This window comes from Platichthys flesus, chromosome 21 (genome assembly GCF_949316205.1).
Source record: "Platichthys flesus chromosome 21, fPlaFle2.1, whole genome shotgun sequence".
Classification (NCBI taxonomy): domain Eukaryota; kingdom Metazoa; phylum Chordata; class Actinopteri; order Pleuronectiformes; family Pleuronectidae; genus Platichthys; species Platichthys flesus.
The window spans coordinates 474,474-497,527 of NC_084965.1; the positions used below are offsets into that span (position 1 = coordinate 474,474).

Sequence of the window (23,054 nt, forward strand, 5' to 3'; positions counted from 1 at the left end):
TTGTTTTAAAATGCACACACACAAACACACGCACACACAGACACACACACACCAACCACACACACTTGCTCTCTCCCAGCAGTCTGTGAACACCCTGACATCTTCATCTTTTCTGACAAAACTACAAATCCCACAATCCTCTTCAGGGAGACATCATGAGGTCAGGAGTAAATCCAAACAGCTGCACCCCCCCCCCCCCCGCCCCATCCTGAGATTGACCGCTGTGTGTGGTGGGGGGAGGGGTTAATCTGTGTGGGCGGGGTCTGACGTGTCAGTGAAAACCAATAATCCGTCTAAACAACAGACTGAAGGACAGAAAGAGAGAGAGGAGGAACAGACCAACAGAACCTTCATCGTCTTCTTCATCGTCATCAGAGTCGTGTGAACACCTGCTCAGGTAAAACATCTGTTCATATCTTAATGTGGAGTCTGTGTCTGTTCCACTGATGCTGCTGTTATCTTCTGATCCGTTCAACATCCTCATCATCATCACCATCATCTTCATCATCATCACAGTTTCATTGAGGTAACCTCTTCATTCATCATATTTAACAGTTTGTGCTTTATATTGTAATTTTGCTTCTTCCTGGTTTTTAAATAAACACATGAAGAAAAATTTAAAATACACTTTATTAGATTTGCAGAAACATCTAAAGAACTTAATGAAAACATGGACATGCTGGTTTAATTCAAAGCAACTGTTATTAAAGCATATTAACAAATTATTCACAGAAACTTTCTGTGACTTTTAGAAAATCATGGTTTTCAAAGATGAACTATAGACAGGTTACACTGTTCAAATTTAACCATCGACCCTGCAAGAGACAGATTGAAATACTAGTTTAAAACAAAACTGTATTTTTTTATAATGGTTTTTTATAAATGTTCAGACATAGAAAATAAAAGTGTATAATAATAATAATAAAACATCTTCTTCTCCTTCCCTGGGTGAAACATGTCCTGTCTTTGGTGAGTAACACACACACAAACACACACATACACACTCGTGTTGGTTTGTCTCACCTGTGTAGAATGTTTTAGTTTTTTCAGTTTCTTATATTTTCTGGATTTTGACTTTATTTCCGGTCACATGACGCCTGAACCATGTTTATGAATGATATCATCTTTCCCTGTCTGACACGTGACACGGAGGTTCATATGAAAACAAACTCTCATCATTATCGTGTTTAAAATATTGAGGGGTCAGAGATAAATAATATTATCATTATTTACCTGTATAAATCTTATGAAGGATTTAAAATATATTCTCTGTAGAGTCTGATTATATCAACATCATATACTTTCTGTTGATTCATTGGAATTAGAGTTGTATATATATTTGAATGTATTTGTTTAAACCATAAATATATATATATATATATATATATATATAGTTGTTCTGTTTATTGGTCTGGAATTTAAACAAATACATTCAAATAGCCGACACGTACTGTGCGTCGTGACGTCAGCGCCCCGCCGCGTGCTGTTTCGAGAGTGTGATGACGTAGTAGAAAGAAAAAAACCGCCCATCACCGGGAGGAAGAGAGCGAGCGTCCTGCACGAGGACAGGTAAAGATGACGTTTGATTGACAGAGGAGGTTTTCGATTAGGGATCTGATTATCAGTTAGTTGTCGATGACCAGAGATATAGGGGGGGGGGGGGGGGGGGGGGGAGAGGGAGGGAGAGAGAGAGAGAGATAGAGCGAGAGAGTGAGAGATCATCATTTCTGCTTCATCACACTGCAGCCCCGTGTGAGCGTGAGTGTGTGTGTGTGTGTGTGTGTGTGTGTGTGTGTGTGTGTGTGTGTGTGCGTGTGTGTGTGTGTGTGAGTGACTGTGTGCGTGTGTGTGTGTGTGTGTGTGTGTGTTGCAGTGGGGTGTTTCCTGCTGCAGGACGACAAAGACTTGTCTCGTTATGTCTCTGATGTTCTGCACCACTTTATATTTATATATAAGTATTTACAGTAAACTGTGCTTATATACCTGTACAATAATATATCAAATCATAGTATACTGTGTATATATTAAATATGATAGTCATATTTAAATGTACAGACTGAGTTCTACTAAATAAAGAAGACAAAACAGAGAAGTGTAGTCAGAATATAATACATGGATACATGTTAATTACAAGTAAAACAATCAAAATAAGTAGAATATTACATATATAATGATATATTATATCATTATATATATAATAAATAAGTGAAATGGATAATTTAACTATATTTTCATTAAACGTGAGCGGATAAAAACAATCCCCTGATAAAAATATACACTTTCATGATGATGATGGTGATGATGATGATGATGATGATGGTGATGACGATGATGATGATGATGATGATAATGAAGGTGACAATGATGATGATGAAGGTGACAATGATGGTGATGATGATTGGTGATGAAGGTGATGAAGTAATGATGATGAAGTAGATGAAGATGATGATGGTGATGAAGATGATTATGATGATAAAGTTGATGGTGATGATGATGAAGGTGGTGATGATTATGAAGTAGTTAATGGTGACGGGGATGAAGTAGATGATGATGAAGGTGATGATGGTGATGAAGATGAAACAGATGATGATGATGATGAAGTAGTTGATGATGAAGGTGATGATGGTGATTAAGGTGACGAAGAAGATGATGATTGTGATGATGATGAAGATGAAGTAGATGATGGTGATGATGATGAAGTAGTCAATGGTTACGGGGAGGAAGTAGATGATGATAATGGTGATGATGATTGTGATGATGATGAAGATGAAGTAGATGATGGTGATGATGATGGTGATGAAGGTGATGAAGTAGATGATGATGATGATGAAGTAGATGATGATGAAGATGAAGTAGATGATGATAATGGTGATGATGATTGTGATGATGATGAAGATGAAGTAGATGATGGTGATGATGATGGTGATGAAGGTGATGAAGTAGATGATGATGATGATGAAGTAGATGATGATGAAGATGAAGTAGATGATGAAGGTGTGGCGTAGTGGTTAGAGTGGTGGCTCTCCAACAAGAAGGTTGCCGGTTCAAACCCCACTCTCTCCCATCTGCATGCCCCTAAACCCCTAAAAATGGCCCCTCATGAATGTTGAGTGTACTAATTGTAAGTTGCTTTGGACAAAAGCGTCAGCTAAATGACATGTAATGATGAAGGTGATGAAGTAGAGGATGATGAAGGTGATAATGGTGATGAAGATGAAGATGATTCTGCCTTACACCAGGTTATATCAGATTGTCTTTCGGTCCTAATCCCTCTCTCTGATCACCCCCCCTCCTCCCGCACATTACCATGGCAGCCCTTCACCTGACAGCTGGAGCTTGACAGATGTGAAGCGAACGTTTATGCAGACAAACTAAATCTGACCTTTGACCCCAGCTCATTGAACCATGTGGTCCCTTTCTCCAGCTGAATCGCCATGACGACAGAGGAAGGGGAGCCACAGGAGGCCACGCCCAACGAGTTCTTCCCTGAAGCCGCCTCCCACTCCACACCTAAACAGGTACCACACAAGGACCGCGGTCATAGTGAATGATGGACAGATGGTTAATTAGACAGGTGACATCACTTCCTGTTTCCTCAGGGGGCAGGGGGCGGGGCCACCCAGATCGCGACGGACGACTTGAGCGTTCCCCTGTCGCCGAGCGGGCGCGTTGCTCGTTCTCCAGGAAGGAAGACGCTGAGCTTCAGGACCATGCAGGCGAAGGTCACTCTGCTGGACGGCTCGCTGTTCACCTGCACTGTGGAGGTGAGACAGGTGGAGAGAGGGGTGAGACAGGTGGAGAGAGGGGAGACAGGTAGAGAGAGGGGGGACACAGGTGGAGAGAGGTGAGACCGGTGGAGAGAGGGGGGACACAGGTGGAGAGAGGGTAGACGGGTGGAGAGAGGGGGGACAGGTAGAGAGAGGGGGGACACAGGTGGAGAGAGGGGTGAGACAGGTAGAGAGAGGGGAGACAGGTAGAGAGAGGGGGGACACAGGTGGAGAGAGGTGAGACCGGTGGAGAGAGGGGGGACACAGGTGGAGAGAGGGTAGACGGGTAGAGAGAGGTGAGACTGGTAGAGAGAGGGGAGACGGGTGGAGAGAGGGGGGACAGGTAGAGAGAGGGGGGACACAGGTGGAGAGAGGGGAGACGGGTGGAGAGAGGGTAGACGGGTAGAGAGAGGGGAGACGGGTGGATAGAGGTGAGACAGATAGATAGAGGGGAGACAGATAGAGAGAGGGGAGACAGGTAGAGAGGTGAGACAGATAGAGAGAGGGGAGACGGGTGGAGAGAGGGTAGACGGATAGAGAGAGGGGAGACAGTTGGAGAGAGGTGAGACAGATAGAAAGAGGGGAGACGGGTGGAGAGAGGGTAGACGGATAGAGAGAGGGGAGACAGTTGGAGAGAGGTGAGTCAGATAGATAGAGGGGAGACAGATAGAGAGAGGGGGGACAGGTGGAGAGAGGTGAGACAGATAGAGAGAGGGGAGACAGGTGGAGAGAGGGGAGACAGGTAGAGAGGTGAGACAGATAGAGAGAGGGGAGACAGGTGGAGAGAGGTGAGACAGGATGATGTAAACCATAGAGTCAGTGGCACTAGTTAGAAGTGTTCCTAACCCTAATTAGAGTTTACTTAAACTTGTGGTCTCATCTGTTGTTTTTGTATTAAAGTCACAGTTAGTAAGTATTGGTTAGTTTTACTACCGGTTAGTTGGCATTGGTGTCAACTAACTTACTAACTAATAACAAGCTAACTAATAACTAACTAATAACTAACTTATAACTAACCAACTTACTAACTAATTAACTAATAACTAACTAACCTTTTTTCTGGTCCTGGTTTAGAAACGATCTCGTGGTTTTCATCTGTTTGAGAAGATTTGTGAACACGTCAACCTGCTGGAGAGAGACTACTTCTGTCTGTCCTTCAGAGACACAGACAACAACAAGGTCTGTCTGTCTGTCTGTCTGTCTGTCTGTCTGTCTGTCTGTCTGTCTGTCTGTCTGTCTGTCTGTCTGTCCACCTGACTCTCCACCTGTCTCTGTCTGTCTGTCTGTCTGTCTGTCTGTCTGTCTGTCTGTCTGTCTGTCTGTCCACCTGACTCTCCACCTGTCTCTGTCTGTCTGTCTGTCTGTCTGTCTGTCTGTCTGTCTGTCTGTCTGTCTGTCCACCTGACTGTCCACCTGTCTCTGTCTGTCTGTCTGTCTGTCTGTCTGTCTGTCTGTCTGTCTGTCTGTCTGTCCACCTGTCTCTGTCTGTCTGTCTGTCTGTCTGTCTGTCTGTCTGTCTGTCTGCTCTCTGTCTGTCCATGTGTCTCTTTGACCTTTGACCTGTCTTGTAGAACTGGTTGGATCCAGCGAAAGAGATGAAGAAGCAGGTCAGAGGTGAGCTTGATTCTGATTGGTCAGTTGTGGACAGTGGCTGTCTAAACTAGTTAGCTAGTTCCTGGGTAAATTAGTTAACCAATGAAGGATTTACCTGGTCACCTGTGTAGACTGATGAACTAGTTAACTGGTCCCCGGTGTGAACTGCTTCCCTGCATCTCGTCTCTCAGGTGTTCCCTGGATCTTCTCCTTTAATGTGAAGTTTTACCCTCCTGACCCCGCCCAGCTGTCTGAGGACATCACCAGGTAGGTTCACTAACCTGTCAATCAAACACTCACCTGTCCCTCATCTCACTTGCTGTGGGCTGGGTTAGGGTCATGACTTCCTGTCTGTCTGCAGGTACTTCCTGTGTCTCCAGCTCAGACAGGACATCGTCTCTGGTCGTCTTCCTTGTTCGTTTGCGACTCACACTGTTCTTGGTTCCTACACCGTCCAATCAGAGCTCGGAGATTACGACCCCGGTACTGACCACCAGTCTATCTGATCTCTGTCTGTCTGTCTGTCTGTCTGTCTGTCTGTCTCTCTAACCTGTCTGTCTGTCTGTCTGTCTGTCTGTCTGTCTGTCTCTCTAACCTGTCTGTCTCTCTAACCTGTCTGTCTGTCTGTCTGTCTGTCTCTCTAACCTGTCTGTCTCTCTAACCTGTCTGTCTGTCTGTCTGTCTGTCTGTGACCTGTCTGTCTGTCTCTCTAACCTGTCTGTCTCTCTGTAGATGACTGTGGATCCAACTCCAACTACGTCAGTGAACTTTGTTTTGCTCCAAATCAAACTAAAGAAATGGAAGAAAAGATCATTGAGCTGCACAAAACTCTCAGGTCCCACAAATATTCATTTATAATTATGAACATGAACCAGTTGAAACTATTGGTTGTTATTTAAAAAATCAAGATATTTGATTTTAACATGAATATTAATATGAAGTATTAAACCCAGTGTTTGTTTTTAGAGGGATGACACCAGCTGAAGCTGAAATGAACTTCCTGGAAAACGTCAAGAAACTTTCAATGTACGGAGTGGACCTTCATCATGCGAGGGTACAACACACACACACACACACACACACACACACCAGACAGCTGTCACATTGTCGATGGACGCTTGTTTGTTTCTGTTGTGACGTTCTGTCTCGTGTGTAACCAACACACTGTTTGAAGTCCATTCAAGAATCACACACCAACTCAGTGATGAGAAGTTCAGGTGCAGTGTAAACCAGTGTTTGAGTGAAGCCACTCATGTGTAACCAAGGCAGGAAGAGACACTGAACTGTGTTAAGTGATGGGGACAGAAGTTGAGGAAATGGAATGTAATAACTGAATTCACACACAACAAGGACATATATGCTATAATTTTTTTATTTCAGAAACTTTGATACGTAAACAAAAGCAGTTTTGTAGAGCTCCCCCTGAACGTGTCAGGAGGCTTCCAGAGGAGCTTGTGTCCTTTCAGGCAGCAGAGCTCCTCCTCGCCCCCCCGTCGGTCAAACCCTGATGGTGGATCAGTCATGTCTGTAGCTTTTGATCCTGGATCACTGACTGACTGACTTTTAATTAATATCTTTATTTAAAAAACGACATGTCAGTGTTTCCCTTTAAATTATGTAATTAAAAAATATTTTATGTTTCAAAGTATTATTTGTTGCTGCAGGTTTAAATATATTAAATAATTTCTGTTATTTAATGTGTCTTTAAATGAACATGCAGAATGAAACAGAGTCTGAGCTGCTGATGTTCAACAATCTGATGACCAATACATGACCCATTTCCTGTCTACGATCAATTAGTGTGTGTGTTTGTGTGTGTGTGTGTGTGTGAGAGAGAGACAGTAGTGATTTTTCCATCATGGTTATCATTGATTGAATTTCAGCATGACAGTATCACTTCTGCAGAATAAACTGGTTCAGAATCAGATCCGCAACAGATCTGATAAACCTGCTCACACTGATCACAGCTGATCAAACTGATCACGGATCTGATCAATAACTGTGTCACAATGAAGGATTTAAAATTCACAACCACTTTGTCTCTCTACCTGACTGTCTGAATCAGATGGTAGGAGTGTGTGTGTGTGTGTGTGTGTGTGTGTGTGTGTGTGTATGTGTGCTTGTGCATGTGTGATCACTTGTTGTTGACAAACATCATCTTTACGTCACCGTCGTCAACTCTCTCAGCTGTTCCTATATTCTCACAATTCATGTGGCTGTGTGTGTCTGTGTGTGTGTGTGTAGGACTCGGAGGGCGTGGCCATCATGCTGGGTGTGTGCAATAGCGGCCTGCTCGTCTACAGAGACCGCCTGAGGATCAACAGATTCTCGTGGCCAAAGATTTTGAAGATTTCGTACAAAAGAAACAACTTTTACATTAAGATCCGACCTGGAGAGGTGAGAGTCACGTCAACACCACAGAAGAAGAGTCCACGAATGATGTCATCAATGTCTGAGAGTCATGTGACTGTGGAAAACAATCCTTAGAGGTCACAGGACTCTGAAACTTGTTGATTTACTTAATCCTTTGTCTTTGACTCTTTTTCGCTGACTCTATGACTCATGACTCATCTCTGTGTCTCTTTGTCTCTGTGTCTCTTTGTCTCTGTGTCTCTTTGTCTCCAGTTTGACCAGTTTGAGTCCACGATTGGTTTTAAGCTTTTCAACCACAGAGCAGCAAAGAGGCTGTGGAAGGTCTGTGTGGAGCATCATTCCTTCTTCAGGTCAGTTGTGATGCGTTTAAGGTCACGTTGTATCATGTGGTGCGTTTAAGGTCACGTTGTATCATGTGGTGCGTTTAAGGTCACGTTGGGATCAGACTCTCTCTCCCTCTCTCTCAGGTTGGTGTCTCCAGAGGAACCTCCTAAGAAATTTCTGTCTCTGGGTTCAAAGTTCCGTTACAGTGGTCGGACTCAGATTCAGAGTCGCAGAGCCAGCGCTCAGATCTCCAGACCTGCACCCAATTTCCCACGATGTGTCAGCAAGAGGAACTTGATGAGCCGCAGCCTGGACGGAGGTACTAACCTAACTGCCCATGGTTCCAGGAACAAGTGCTTCCCTGAAGAACTCATCTGAGTGAAAGTACTGAAGGTCCTTGGTATAACTACTGGTCTCTGTGGTAGAAGTACTGGTCCCAGTGATCTTAATTCTGCTCTTGGTAGTTCTAGTCCCGTTGGTAACAGTACCAGGTCCAGATGTAGTAGTATCAGCAGTAATGGCTGTAGTAGTAGTAGTAGTAGTAACCCTAACAGTAGGACTGGAAGTGTTCCAGTATTTGGGGATTATCAGGTAAACTGGTCCAGTTCTTTGTTCCTGTTTTTACTCGACAGTGACCTGAGCTCTTGATAATCCTCAGGCTCGAGGACCACGCCCACACCCTCTCTGATTGGCTCTCCAGCCATCACAGCTTTCCCCAAAGCCAACGGTGGTACACACACAGGTAGAGCTCGTTAACGCTGTTGGCTGAAGTCATACTGCATTACTGCTCTGTGATTGGTCGTAGCTCGGAATGCTTGTCTTCATTCAGCTTGTTGAGGAAGCTGCTTGCTGCATTCTGATTGGCTGAAAGACTCTGCTTCCCTGAGGAATCAGGTGTTCTTTTCTGTCCAATTAGCTCTCAGCTCTGTTTGTGCTGATGTCATCACGTGGGACACCTGTCCCTAAAACAAACCAGTGGGCGGGGCTAACGTATGGTTTGGGGCGGGGCTTGAGTCGAAATCCTGTTGATCCCACAGGTTCATTCGATTCTTTTCCTGCTTCTTAATTATTTCTTTTATGATTTTGTTCCTCTGTATATTTCAGTTGTGAACGACTGTGACAAACATTTAGCTGATGAACTCTGACCTCTACAGGGGGGGGGTGTGATTGCACAGGGTTACTCTCTGAAGGTTAGCATTGTTAGCATGACGTGAAACCATGCTAGCTTTGTGCTTGTAGTGATGTGTAGCTGCTACTTAGCGTTTCAACTCAATTTCTGATCCATATGTTCGTCTATGATCCAGATCCCTCTATATATATATATATATATATATATATTGTTAGAAGAGTTATTATTATGACTTTTGTTAGCATTGTTAGCATTGCTTGTGTGGACTAGTGTGATGAAGAGTAATAACGGTCACAGTCTTGCACTTCTGAATGCTGATTGGCTGACTAGCCCACACTTCTGTGCATGTCTCCTGAGCTCTCATTGGCTGAATTTGCCGTTAGCTTAGAGTCATGCTTCACTGTTAATGAACAAGAGGATTGATTGGCTGAGTTGTCACTGTCGTTACCGCGGCTGCTATTGACTGATGGTGTGTGTTTGTGTGTGTGTGTGTGTGTGTCTGTGTGTGTGTAGATATGGGTACAGGATTGTATGCAGCATCTAAATCCATGGCTGTCAGTGACCTCATCACCATGGTAACACCTGAGAAGAGGACAGAGGAGAGGGAGGAGGAGCCAGGTAAACAAACAACCAATCAGAGGAGACATAATACATCAGATGCTGTGAGATAACAACCTGTCTGTCTCTCGTAGAGGACGAGGTGCTGGTGGTGGAGGAGGTGGTACAAGAAGTTATGGAGGAAGAGGAGGAGACAAGAGCGACAGACATTTCTCCTCCTACTCCTCACAAACAGGAAACCAAGGTAACAAACACCTGTCTCACCTGTCTCACCTGTCTCACCTGTCTCCCCTGTGGAGCAGGTTAATGAGTCTCACCTGTCTCACCTGTCTCACCTTTCTCACCTGTCTCACCTGTCTCCCCTGTCTCACCTTTCTCACCTGTCTCACCTGTCTCACCTGTGGAGCAGGTTAATGAGTCTCACCTGTCTCACCTGTCTCACCTGTCTCACCTTTCTCCCCTGTCTCACCTTTCTCACCTGTCTCACCTGTCTCACCTGTGGAGCAGGTTAATGAGTCTCACCTGTCTCACCTGTCTCACCTGTCTCCCCTGTCTCACCTGTCTCCCCTGTCTCACCTTTCTCACCTGTCTCACCTGTCTCACCTGTGGAGCAGGTTAATGAGTCTCACCTGTCTCACCTGTCTCACCTGTCTCACCTGTCTCCCCTGTCTCACCTTTCTCACCTGTCTCACCTGTCTCACCTGTGGAGCAGGTTAATGAGTCTCACCTGTCTCACCTGTCTCACCTGTCTCCCCTGTCTCACCTGTCTCCCCTGTCTCACCTTTCTCACCTGTCTCACCTGTCTCACCTGTGGAGCAGGTTAATGAGTCTCACCTGTCTCACCTGTCTCACCTGTCTCACCTGTCTCCCCTGTCTCACCTTTCTCACCTGTCTCACCTGTCTCACCTGTGGAGCAGGTTAATGAGTCTCACCTGTCTCACCTGTCTCACCTGTCTCCCCTGTCTCACCTGTCTCCCCTGTCTCACCTTTCTCACCTGTCTCACCTGTCTCACCTGTGGAGCAGGTTAATGAGTCTCACCTGTCTCACCTGTCTTGTTTGTGTTCAGACGGAGTTGACTGACACTATGGACGGAGACCTGACGGCCACTGAGGTAAATGTTCTCTCTAAGAGACAGACAGTTTTAAACTGTGGGGATGACACTAACCTGTCTACCTGTCTATCTGTCCACCTGTCTACCTGTCTATCTGCCTGTCTGTCTGTCTCTCTGATAGTCTGATCAGGATGAAGATTTGAAAACTCAGGTAAATACAACTTTTAACTCTTGATTTTTATATGATTTGCTGGTTGTTTCACTGTTCACCTGTCCCCTCACCTGTTCTCCCCATGTCCCCCCCTGTCCCCTCACCTGTTCTCCCCCTGCCCCCCCCTGTCCCCTCACCTGTTCTCCCCATGTCCCCCCCTGTCCCCTCACCTGTTCTCCCCATGTCCCCCCCTGTCCCCTCACCTGTTCTCCCCATGTCCCCCCCTGTCCCCTCACCTGTTCTCCCCATGTCCCCCCCTGTCCCCTCACCTGTTCTCCCCCTGCCCCCCCCTGTCCCCTCACCTGTTCTCCCCATGTCCCCCCCTGTCCCCTCACCTGTTCTCCCCCTGCCCCCCCCTGTCCCCTCACCTGTTATCCCCATGTCCCCCCCTGTCCCCTCACCTGTTCTCCCCCTGCCCCCCCCTGTCCCCTCACCTGTTCTCCCCATGTCCCCCCCTGTCCCCTCACCTGTTCTCCCCCTGCCCCCCCCTGTCCCCTCACCTGTTCTCCCCATGTCCCCCCCTGTCCCCTCACCTGTTATCCCCATGTCCCCCCCTGTCCCCTCACCTGTTCTCCTCATGTCCCCCCCTGTCCCCTCACCTGTTCTCCCCCTGCCCCCCCCTGTCCCCTCACCTGTTCTCCCCATGTCCCCCCCTGTCCCCTCACCTGTTATCCCCATGTCCCCCCCTGTCCCCTCACCTGTTATCCCCATGTCCCCCCCTGTCCCCTCACCTGTTCTCCCCCTGCCCCCCCCTGTCCCCTCACCTGTTCTCCCCATGTCCCCCCCTGTCCCCTCACCTGTTATCCCCATGTCCCCCCCTGTCCCCTCACCTGTTCTCCCCTGTCCCCTCACCTGTTCTCCCCCTGTCCCCCCCCTGCCCCCCCCTGTCCCCTCACCTGTTATTCCCATGTCCCCCCCTGTCCCCTCACCTGTTCTCCCCTGTCCCCTCACCTGTTCTCCCCCTGTCCCCCCCTGTCCCCCCCTGTCCCCTCACCTGTTCTTCCCATGTCCCCTCACCTGTTCTCCCCATGTCCCCCCCTGTCCCCTCACCTGTTCTCCCCCTGCCCCCCCCTGTCCCCTCACCTGTTCTCCCCATGTCCCCCCCTGTCCCCTCACCTGTTCTCCCCATGTCCCCCTCTGTCCCCTCACCTGTTCTCCCCCTGTCCCTCCCTGTCCCCTCACCTGTTCTCCCCATGTCCCCCTCTGTCCCCTTGCCTGTCCTCCCCTCCGTTCTCCCTCCTGTGTTCTCACCCGTGCTCCTACGTGTCCTCAGGAGACATTGAGTCCTGAAGATGTCCAGAAACCTCAGAGCACCATCAGCGCGCTCAGGCGCTCCTTCTTAGAGGGCGGGGGAGCGGGGGGGGAGACTGAGTGGGAGAGACGTCTCGCTGCGTCGCCGCTCCGAAGAATCCTCGACGCTCCGATGATCGAACCTCTGGAGCCGGACGAGGTGAGACAAAGACACAGAGCAAACAAAACACAAACAAACTGTCTGTCTCTTAGCCCCTCCCACTGGACAGCAGCTCCTCAGAGGTAGGTCGACTGAGCTGTCAATCACTAACTTTATCTATTTACACATAAAATTAATTTTTTCTTCACAAGTCTATTTCATACTCTGATTGGCTCCTGACTAGTTATGATGTCATGAATCCTGCAGGTTGGTCCAGGTGTTCAGTGCCTGACACAGTGATGTCATACAGGTTCGGTCACATGGTGGCTGCGTTCCAAAAGTTTAACTTTCTCAGGAACCTTCTTCACTGAGTGTTTCAGCAGCCGCCGTAATAATAAGAATGGAGTCTCCTTATCTCCTTATCTCCTTATCTCCTTATCTCCTTATCTCCTTATCTCCTTATCTCCTTATCTCCTTATCTCCATCGAGGAAGCTCCACTGTGTAAGACTTAGGTGAAAGGATCTATTGACAGAAATTTTATATAAAATAATCATAGTGATGTTTCAGCTAAATTCTACAAACAGTTGTTTTATTAACTTGAGAATGGGCCTTTATATTGACATCGGGGGGGGGGGGGGGGTCGTCTCTATGGAGGCCGCCATGGTTCTTGTCGTAGCCCCGACTGGACAACTAAACCCATAGGTTACCATAGGTAAGAGGGGGGGTTCAGCTGCAACATGACACTTCACCACTAGATGTCACTAAATTCTACACACTGCAAAAACAGCAAACTTTATTAAAACTGTCAGAGGACCATAATTTTGTGCGTATCTTCCTTTATAAATAAAGTTGTTTTTTTAAACTGAGTGTAAGTGGAGGCAGATTTTCTCCTTTCCTAACTCCTTTCCTAACTCCTTATGGCTTCTCCTTCACATCTTTCTTGACCCTGTGATGTTTTCCATCGAGGTCAAGAGATAGTGGTTAGGAAAGGAGATGAGCAGACTTGACGAACGCAGCCCAAGTTTCCATTCAACAAATTACCCAGCAGCCTGTTCTGCAAAAGGATGTGATGTCACTGACCCTGAACAGTTTACTGTCATTGGTTAATTAGTTTGTGTATGTTTGACGTTGCTCACCTGTGCGCTCCAGGAGGGCGGGGTCATAACAAACCAACAATACCCTAAGCCAATCAGAGAGAAGAGTTACACTGTGGGGCGGAGCTACGACACCACCTCGGGCAGGACTGTCACCATGACATCTAAGGATAATAGCTCTGATGTTGCCATGACACCGAGCAATGAGACGGACAGGCACCTCCCACTTTCCACTGTTGATGATGTCATCACAGGGGGGGCCCTGATGACCATCTGTGAGGTGAAGACGCCGGTCTCACCGGCGGAGCCCCTGTCCACCGTCATGAGTGAGACTGGAGGAAGTGGGGTCAGAGCGCTGGGCTGGGAGATGCCCCCCCTCCTCCATCCCAGATCACCTGTGGGCGAGCCGAACCTAAGTCCCGCCTCCAGCAGGAAGTCTCCCTCCACGGCCAGAGTGGTACGCTGATTGGCTGGTTGGTGATTGTCATGGAAACAAGCATGAGGATCCGTGTCCTGGCAGCGACACGTTAACGCTGACTGTTCAAACTTAACACCTCAGCTCCGTGACACTGCAGGAGCCCGACGACCGGGTCACGTGAATAACATGGATCGTGTTTTAGAACCAGAATCTGTAATAATCGACAACAATATCACTAAGTCCAGCAGGGGGCAGTGTGGAGCTGGGGCAGTGTGAAAATGTATTGGGTCCAGCAGGGGGCAGTGTGGAGCTGTAGCAGGGGGCAGTCAGCAGGGGGCAGTGTGGAGCTGTATTGGGTCCTGCAGGGGGCAGTGTGGAGCTGTATTGGGTCCAGCAGAGGGCAGTGTGGAGCTGTAGCAGGGGGCAGTCAGCAGAGGGCAGTGTGGAGCTGTAGCAGGGGGCAGTCAGCAGGGGGCAGTGTGGAGCTGTATTGGGTCCTGCAGGGGGCAGTGTGGAGCTGTATTGGGTCCAGCAGAGGGCAGTGTGGAGCTGTAGCAGGGGGCAGTCAGCAGAGGGCAGTGTGGAGCTGTAGCAGGGGGCAGTCAGCAGGGGGCAGTGTGGAGCTGCAGTGTTCAGTTTTAACTCTCTGCCTCACTTCCTTCAGACACCATTTTGTTTCTTCTTGATCACATGGTGGACACTTAACAGCTGATTTGTGATCTATATTTTTTACCCAGAAATCCGGGGCCCTTTTCTGTTCTTCACACTCTTTACTTCCTGTCAGTGGACCCTTCATTTGATTGGTTACTTGTTTTTTTCTCCTCATTCGAACCAAGATTTTTTGGCAACCACTGTTTAAGTTAATTTATTATATAATAATATAGAATATGATATTATCAACTAACTAATAATAAATCTACGCCTGCATCTCATAACCACACCCCCTGCATGGCTACATGTCCTAGTTTTTATTTAAGTCACTAATGACTGAAATATCAAACCAAAGATGCCAAAGATGCTTCTTAACCTGAGTTTGTTTCTGTGTGTGTGTGTGTTTGTGTGTTTGTGTGTGTGTGTTTGTGTGTACACAGGCTATAGCTACATTTGATGAAATGTCTCCTGAACTAAACGCTCTCCTGAAGTCGGCCAGAGATCAAGAAACCTTTAGAGAACACAACCTGCTGAAGGTAGCTGTCTGTCCCTCTGTGTCTCTCGGTCTCCCTGTGACTCTCTCTCTCTCTCTCTCTCTCTCTCTCACTCTTTCTCTCTCTCTCTCTCTCCCTGTCCTTCTCTCTCTCTCTCTCTCTCTCTCCCTGTCCCACTGTCTCTCTCTCTCTCCTTGTCTCTCCCTATCTCCCTGTCTCCCTCTCTCCCTCTCTCCCTGTCTCTCTCTGTCTCCTTGTCCCTCTGTCTCCCTGTCTCCATGTCTCTCTCTCTCCCTGTCTCTCTGTCCCTCTGTCTCCCTGTCTGTGTTATCAGGGTTAACGATCTGAATGTCTTTTTGTTTCAGACGTCGGAGAAAGTGGAGACGCTCCTCTTGATGACACAATCACATGACCAGGACCAGCCATTGGTGGACCAGGTAGCAATAGGAAGTGTTTTAGGCCCGCCCCCTAGTAACCCTCCGCCCACTCCCCAGGAGGCTGATGTCACCCATACTAATGATGTCATAGAGGGATGGGCCAGTGATGATGACAAGGCTAACCGGTCTAAAAGTCCCGTAGATAAGCCCGATGAGTATTTCGATGATGAGCCTAGTAGCGAAATTAGCGATGAAGATGCTAGCGAGGCTAGCGAAGATGCTATCAGTGTGTTAGCGCAGGCAGCAGTAGAGGAGGCTATGACGGCTGCTGTCATACAGGCTCAGAGCCTAGATGCTAGCGATGCTAATCAGGATAGCATGAATGTTAACACACTGGCTAGCTACGATGAAGTGAACAGCCGCCCCGCTGGGGGAGGGTCTCAACGTTACCGTAGCAACGAGGACTCAGACCACTCTGAAGACGACCAAGCCGATTGGAGGATCAGGGAAAACGCCACTCCACGCTCTTTGCTCCGCCCAACTCCACGGTCCAATCAGATGCAGCCGTCCCACCATAGTGACGATGAGGACGAAGAACCTAAACCTCTGCAGGAGGTAACACCTGAGACCAGTGGCCACGCCCCCTCAGATGCCTCCCCCACTAGAAGCTGTGACCCCCCCCTTCTGACCCCTTCCACCGTAAAACCAATGACCCCGCCTCTCTGACCTCTCAACCATTAGACCAGTGACCCCGCCCCCCCTCAGATTCCTCTCCCAGTAGAAGCTGTGACCTCGGCCGTCGGGTTATTCCCCCAATTTTCCTTTTTTATAAATATGTAAATATAAAGTATGCATATACTGTATAATGTGTTATACGTTTGACATGTCTGAACATTTCAGGAGATCCCAGTAATGAGGAAGACTTTCACCTATGAAGCTCCAGGGGTGAGTCAAATCTAAATTTATCTTTAATTATAATAATAATAATAATTATTATTATTATTATAATGATCATAATCACTCTTTCTTATCTATGAAATAAAACATAAGTGATTTGAATCATTTTGTTGATACATTTTATAAACTGACTTGAACACAACTAAAAACAATCAAATCTAAATAGTTTGTGGAAACAAATCTTTGAATATTATTGATTGAGCTTAATGTTCTGTCTCAGAGCCGAGTGGAGTCAGGTGTCCCCTCAGGACGACTTCTGAGCTCACAGACGTTCACCGCCGAGACGTCCAGCACCAGCACCACCACACACATCACCAAGGTAACCCAGCACCACCACACACATCGCCAAGGTTACACACACTTCACAGAAAGATGAGAAGAACCATTTTCTCTTTTTTGCTCTTCAGACAGTAAAAGGAGGAATTTCAGAAACCAGAATCGAGAAGAGAATCGTCATCTCTGGAGACACCGAGATCGACCACGACGAGGTAACGTCTGAATCCACTGATCTTCTGTCAGGACCACTTTGATCCATCAATGATTTTAAATCAGTTGCTTTCTAATGGATCAGAAATCAGGCCTGTGATTATGTTGTATTATTTCTGCAGCTTTATCTAATATGTGGTGTTACTGTGGTGTTGAGAGTAAAAACCTGACATCTTCTTGTTTCATCATTAGAAATCTGTGGTTCTTATGTTTTAAAATGATTTAATGATTTAAAAGATCAATAAAAGAAAACATCTTTAATTGCCAGTTCAGCCAATCACAACAAATCCAAGATCCGGATTAACAAACTCAAAGCTTCTAGCATTAAATAGCTGGATCTTAATCCGGACCTGAACCTGGACCAGGTCTCACCCTCATGTCTTTCCTGAAGGCCCTGGCTGCGGCGCTAAGTGAAGCCCGGCGGCAGCATCCTGAGCTGTCCGTCACACGAGTCGTCGTCCACAAAGAAACTGAAGTGTCTCCTGATCATGTGATTGATTAATGACATCACAGGTAACAGGACGGCCTGTCCTCACAGGTGGATGCTGATTGGCTGATTGGTGCATGGCGCATTCTGGCTTCTGTTTGTGTTCCAATAGAATTTCATCAGGAGCTCACATCTCATTGGCTCCAGGAAAAAAACATACCCACACACAAACATAGCAAATAGAGCGACTACTGTTATAAAGTCTCTAGTTCAGGAAATACATTTCTCGTTAATTTTCTCTGTTTGTTGTTCAGAGAAAGTAGAAAATATAGGAAAATGCAAAACAAGACAAAGATACAAGACTGTGTCTGTTATTATCTGAAGAGTGAAGAAACTACACATCCCATAATCCATTGCGAGTGCTCCCTATTGAATTTAACTTGTCCTCAATTCCTCGTCTCTAAATATCCGGAGCTGGTGAGACAGAGAAGCCATGAGTCACTCTGAGGTCCAATCACTGCCGGCTGCAGTAACATCTCCAGGCTAACAGTGAGCTCCACCAATCCAAGACGTAGCTATAACTCTGAAGATTGTTTATATCTTATGGAATTATGCTTCTACTGGAGAATGTAACAATCTGGTAGTTTGCGATCAGTAAACCTCCCTGATTGGATCAAATGTTTTGGAGGAGCCACAGGGGACAGGAAGACCTGCAAGAACAATGAGCTGATTGGACTAAAAACTGAAGAAATATACAGGAAGCAATAAATCAATCAATCAATAATACCAATAACCAACCAATATGGCAAACCAATCAATCAATCTAGCTGATCATTATTAGCTGTAGTCAACATATTAACCCCTGTTTGTTTGTTTATCAGCAGTAACACTGTTGACAGATGATGCCCCCTACAACCTCCGTCAGTACTTTCATCCTATGCTAACATGCTATGCTAACATGCTATGCTGACATGCCTTCATCATTGCTATGCTAACAAACTATGCATTCACCACTTTTATTTCAATTGTAAAGTCTATGCTTTCTCCAAGGTTGACACTGTTGACCATAACCTGCAACTCTATGCTAACATTCAGGACCAGGCTTTGAAACTAGCTGTGCTAAGCTAACATGCTAATGAGCACTGGCATGCAATTCTCCGGGATGCTCATGGAGTTAAGCCGATGGGGAAATATTGCTCCCTCTGGTGGCCACATTCAGTTTTACTCTATACAAGTTCACTGATTGGATCAACGTCACTGCAGACATTATTATTAAAAGTAAAAATCTCCCTTTATTATTTCAGATCCTGTGAGCATGTGTCGACTCGACGACCAACAGAGATGTTTTCATGTTCAACGGCTGCATCTGTTTCTCTTTCAGGACTGATTCCTGAGGCCTCTGCTGCATTGTGGGAGATGTAATCCAGACAACCAAAAAACTGTTTGCAGCAGCAACACGCACGCACGCACGCACACACATACACACAACCACACAACCACAAAGCCTGACTGGTGGCTGAGTTAGCTTCAGTTAGCATAAGCATTAGCTAGTATGATTAGATTTAGTTGATATTTTCACAGTTGAGATAATACAGAACCTGTGAGAGACACAAGGGGGCGCTGCTGTGGGGCCATCAGCACATTCCTATGGCAATCAGACAACCTGCCCCATTTGACGTCTTATTAGCCCCGCCCACACACCTCTGATAGGTTAAAGCAGACACCTGATGGGAATGTTGATGAATGATTGCTCTGATTGGATGATGGAAGATCAGCTGGCTGTTACATGTCTCACTTGCAAGGAACTGGATCTTTTATTCTGACAGTCTGATGCCAACTGTTTCCTGTCTGAAATGTAACATAGCATGAAAGCTAGCTTTATACCCGCTCACAGTTTTACGGCAAAATTCAGGACTGTACTTACCCAAAATGCAACAGTAATATGCCATTATGACATCCCTGTTATGAATTATTTCTGTCATGTTATGTTTATTTATTGAGTTATTTATTGGTATTTCACACTCACCACTCCCCCCGGTTTCAGGTTACAAATAACACCCCCTCCCCCCCCCCCCCCCCCCCGTCACACATCATGTTTTACTTTATGATCAGATCTGTCTTCACCTACAAAATTAAATAAAATTTAAATTAAAGGCGTTGTCTTTTTTTTGACATATTACATAAAATCTAATTAATACTTTTTAATTAATCTATAAAACCTATCGTTCCCACATTAAACAGGCTAACACTGACTCGACCTTTTGGTTTCAAGAAAATATCAACAGAAATCCATCGTTATAATTAATCTAATTATATCTGTTGTGTTTCATCACACATTGAGTTAATTCATAATTCTGTTTTCTACAAACTCGTTAAAAGTTTGAACGTGTCTGAATACTTGGAATAGAAATTTGACAATTAAATAAAATAGATCAACTTTATTGATTCAGAGTAAAAGTTACAGAAACAGATACAAATAATCAGCTGCTAAAAGCTTTTAATGCCAAAATCAATGAGATCAGACTATGGACCAATCACAGCCAAGCGGCGCTTCGCTAGACAACAGGACACGAGTTGGGTGTGACACCCAACAGGAAGTGGGCGGAGCTCAGGTCCAGACCGTTGCTCACGTGAGACTTGATGAGCTGGAGGTTCCTGAGACAACCTCTAAACCTGGAGCTGCTCGACAGGCAGTTCTGTCTTACTCCCACTGTAAGAGAGAGAGACAGGTCAGACAGACAGGTCACAGAGAGAGACAGGTCACAGAGAGAGAGAGACAGGTCAGACAGACAGGTCACAGAGAGGGACAGGTCACAGAGAGAGAGACGGGTCAGACAGACAGGTCACAGAGAGGGACAGGTCACAGAGAGAGAGACGGGTCAGACAGACAGGTCACAGAGAGGGACAGGTCACAGAGAGAGAGACAGGTCAGACAGACAGGTCACAGAGAGACACAGGTCAGACAGACAGGTCACAGAGAGGGACAGGTCAGAAAGACAGGTCACAGAGAGGGACAGGTCACAGAGAGAGAGACAGGTCAGACAGACAGGTCACAGAGAGGGACAGGTCACAGAGAGAGAGACGGGTCAGACAGACAGGTCACAGAGAGGGACAGGTCACAGAGAGAGAGACGGGTCAGACAGACAGGTCACAGAGAGGGACAGGTCACAGAGAGAGAGACAGGTCAGACAGACAGGTCACAGAGAGACACAGGTCAGACAGACAGGTCACAGAGAGGGGCAGGTCAGAAAGACAGGTCACAGAGAGGGACAGGTCACAGAGAGAGAGACAGGTCAGACAGACAGGTCACAGAGAGGGACAGGTCACAGAGAGAGAGACAGGTCACAGAGAGGGACAGGTCACAGAGAGAGAGACAGGTCAGACAGACAGGTCACAGAGAGAGAGACAGGTCAGACAGACAGGTCACAGAGAGGGAGACAGGTCAGACAGACAGGTCACAGAGAGAGAGACAGGTCAGACAGACAGGTCACAGAGAGACACAGGTCAGACAGACAGGTCACAGAGAGAGAGGGACAGGTAAGAGACAGACAGGTCACAGAGAGAGAGGGACAGGTAAGAGACAGACAGGTCACAGAGAGAGAGGGACAGGTAAGAGACAGACAGGTCGGAGCGTCTCACCTGGATACCCTCCCACGTAGACGGGGTTGTTGGTCTCTGCTGAGGTGGATTGTGGGTAGGGGTTAGGGGTGGTGTAACTCCGCCCATCTACATTCAGACTCAGGCTGTGTTTGGTCTTCCTGGCCAGCAGGCGGTGCCACTGTCCATCACACAACCCGTGACCAATCGAACGCACAGACACTCGTCCCGCCCCGTTATTTACATTAAACACCACCTTGAAAAAAACAGAATCGACAAAAGTTGTCATGGTAAGAATGGGAAGATCGTTTATAAATATTTATTTATAAATGAAGAACATTCCTAAAGAATTGTCTGTAGACAAACACGCAGGTAAGTGTGCGCTCACCTGTCCGTTCACCATCTCCAGTCCAATGGCGTCGACCTTCGCACTGCTGATTCCCAGAAAGACTCCTTCTGATTGGCTCGTTCGAAACTCCAGTGATACTGACACGTCCGAACCAACTTTATACCCATCATGCACTGCACACACAGACACACACACATGTTAACAGTCTGATCCGTCATGACGACGTGAAAGCAGGTGTTTCCTTTATGGACTCACTGAGGATGGCGTAGCCGCTGCCGTTTAAGTAACTTCCTGTCTGGTCTTTAGTGAAACAGGAAGTGACATTATCCTGCGCGGCTGGTTTGGTCAGATCCAACATGGCTCCGTTCAGACTGACTGAGCGAATGCACCCTTGTAAACTGCTGCTGACCTGAGGGACAGACAGGTGGACAGACATGTTATGTATCTCTTATTTAAACGGTGTTTCATTATGTTATGTACTGTATGTTGTACATGTGACATGTTTACGTGCTCGGCTGCGACCTGCAGGGATTTGATCATTCAACACTTTTAATGTTCACTTTGTTCGTGATCGCAATGATTTGATCGTTTAGAAAACAAATCTGAGGAGAACTTAACGCAGCCGATCATTTTCCAGTGAACTCACTTTTTACAACTCAGTCCAATCACATCTATTGATGATCAAATATTAGATGAATGAAAACCAAAGAGTCCAGGTTACATTAGATGTTGTGATCAAATTGAAATGTGAGTATATATAGACATACGTTGATCCTCCTGCTGGAGTATGCGTGTGGGACTCCTCCCAGGTACAGCGTGTTGTCCACGTCCAGCTGGTTTCCTTTAACTGTCACAGACTCCGGACTCGAACCGTCGACTGACAGCGACACAGAGCGCCGGCTGACCTCAGCACTCACCTGAGAGACACACAGGTAAACATGATCAACACACATCACGTCATCACCTGGGAGGTTATTTCTGTCGCATGTGAATGAAAAGTGTTTAACACAAAGGACACATTTAGAGGCGTTAGTTCATTTGGTGACATCACATTTCATGTGTGTGTTCATGTGTGTGTTCATGTGTGTGTTTTTGAACGCACAGTGTGCCAGTCTCCATCATTAATGGCAACAGACGAGGTGAGAGAGGCGGGGCCTTTTCCCAGGTCAGCTGACATCATCAGTCTCCCTCCCATCAGTCTGACAACGATGAAGTCCGTGTGTTTTGAGTCCGAGAGTAGAACGATCAAACCGTTGACAGTCCGGCTTCGCACCGACAACCTCACAGAGACGCTGTGTAGGGGACGGCAGAGAGGAGACACACACACACACACACACAGTCAGGGATTTACTCTGAGATAAGTCAATCAGAGACACGCCCCCTTGCTTGTCGTGGAGACCCACCTCTTCCTCACGGTGTTGGGGTTGATGACGAAGGTCATGTGACTGTGTCTGGACGAACCAAACTGAGCGGCTGACGACAGGAAACTCGGCTCCGCCTCCGACACACACTGCGTCACACAGAAATCAGTTATCGTTTACACATACGAACCATTATCGATAATCACTCAGCGTGTATCAATACCTATCATCAGTTATTATCTAATCAATAACCCTGAATAGTCCAAAATAACATTTTGATAAATTATCAAAGATTAAGAATAACCATCAAGAGTTGAATTAGTCATAATTAATAAACATCATTACCAAATAAAATTAATATTGTCAAGTGGTATATTTAGTAATCAATAATCAGAATAATCAACCGTGAAAAGTCAATGTTGATAATCTTGTTCAGTTTTGTGTA

The 23,054-nt window shown here is 46.5% G+C and overlaps 2 protein-coding genes across 7 annotated transcripts in view; one reads left to right on the top strand and one right to left on the bottom strand.

Annotated features, from left to right (window-relative positions):
* The first annotated feature begins 3,421 nt into the window (after positions 1-3,421).
* LOC133933073 (band 4.1-like protein 3) lies at positions 3,422-19,358 on the top strand. 6 transcript variants are annotated; one of them, XM_062380026.1, is made up of 25 exons: positions 3,422-3,518; positions 3,600-3,764; positions 4,842-4,946; positions 5,339-5,381; positions 5,552-5,627; positions 5,722-5,843; positions 6,093-6,195; positions 6,327-6,414; positions 7,605-7,757; positions 7,986-8,083; positions 8,201-8,376; positions 8,716-8,799; positions 9,700-9,804; positions 9,879-9,988; positions 10,812-10,856; positions 10,978-11,007; positions 12,281-12,457; positions 13,548-13,949; positions 15,002-15,097; positions 15,421-16,047; positions 16,333-16,377; positions 16,610-16,708; positions 16,797-16,877; positions 17,267-17,388; positions 18,684-19,358. In XM_062380026.1, the coding sequence occupies exons 1-24, from the start codon at positions 3,435-3,437 to the stop codon at positions 17,375-17,377; spliced, it is 3,225 nt and encodes a 1,074-aa protein (XP_062236010.1). In that variant the 5' UTR covers positions 3,422-3,434; the 3' UTR covers positions 17,378-17,388; positions 18,684-19,358. The 6 variants fall into 6 exon arrangements, with proteins under 6 accessions (XP_062236010.1, XP_062236014.1, XP_062236012.1 ...); XM_062380030.1 differs by having other exon boundaries at positions 15,421-15,492; XM_062380028.1 differs by lacking the exon at positions 17,267-17,388.
* Positions 19,359-19,759: 401 nt separating this feature from the next.
* Positions 19,760-23,054, bottom strand: part of lama1 (laminin, alpha 1) — a 30,019-nt gene continuing 26,724 nt past the window's right edge. The window contains exons 58-64 of the mRNA XM_062380117.1: positions 22,652-22,758; positions 22,351-22,540; positions 22,016-22,165; positions 21,504-21,657; positions 21,288-21,421; positions 20,942-21,155; positions 19,760-20,012 (exon numbers count right to left, since the gene is read on the bottom strand). Coding sequence (XP_062236101.1) covers positions 19,858-20,012; positions 20,942-21,155; positions 21,288-21,421; positions 21,504-21,657; positions 22,016-22,165; positions 22,351-22,540; positions 22,652-22,758 — 1,104 coding nt within the window. The 3' untranslated portion in view covers positions 19,760-19,857. The remainder of the gene's footprint in view (positions 20,013-20,941; positions 21,156-21,287; positions 21,422-21,503; positions 21,658-22,015; positions 22,166-22,350; positions 22,541-22,651; positions 22,759-23,054) is intronic.

Excerpts from the sequence above, each read along its gene's own strand:
- LOC133933073 (XM_062380026.1), top strand. The coding sequence starts at position 3,435 with ATGACGACAGAGGAAGGGGAGCCACAGGAGGCCACGCCCAACGAGTTC. Across the intron at positions 3,519-3,599 it reads CCCACTCCACACCTAAACAG|GGGGCAGGGGGCGGGGCCAC; the intron begins GTACCACACAAG and ends CTGTTTCCTCAG. Across the intron at positions 16,709-16,796 it reads CCACCACACACATCACCAAG|ACAGTAAAAGGAGGAATTTC; the intron begins GTAACCCAGCAC and ends TTTGCTCTTCAG.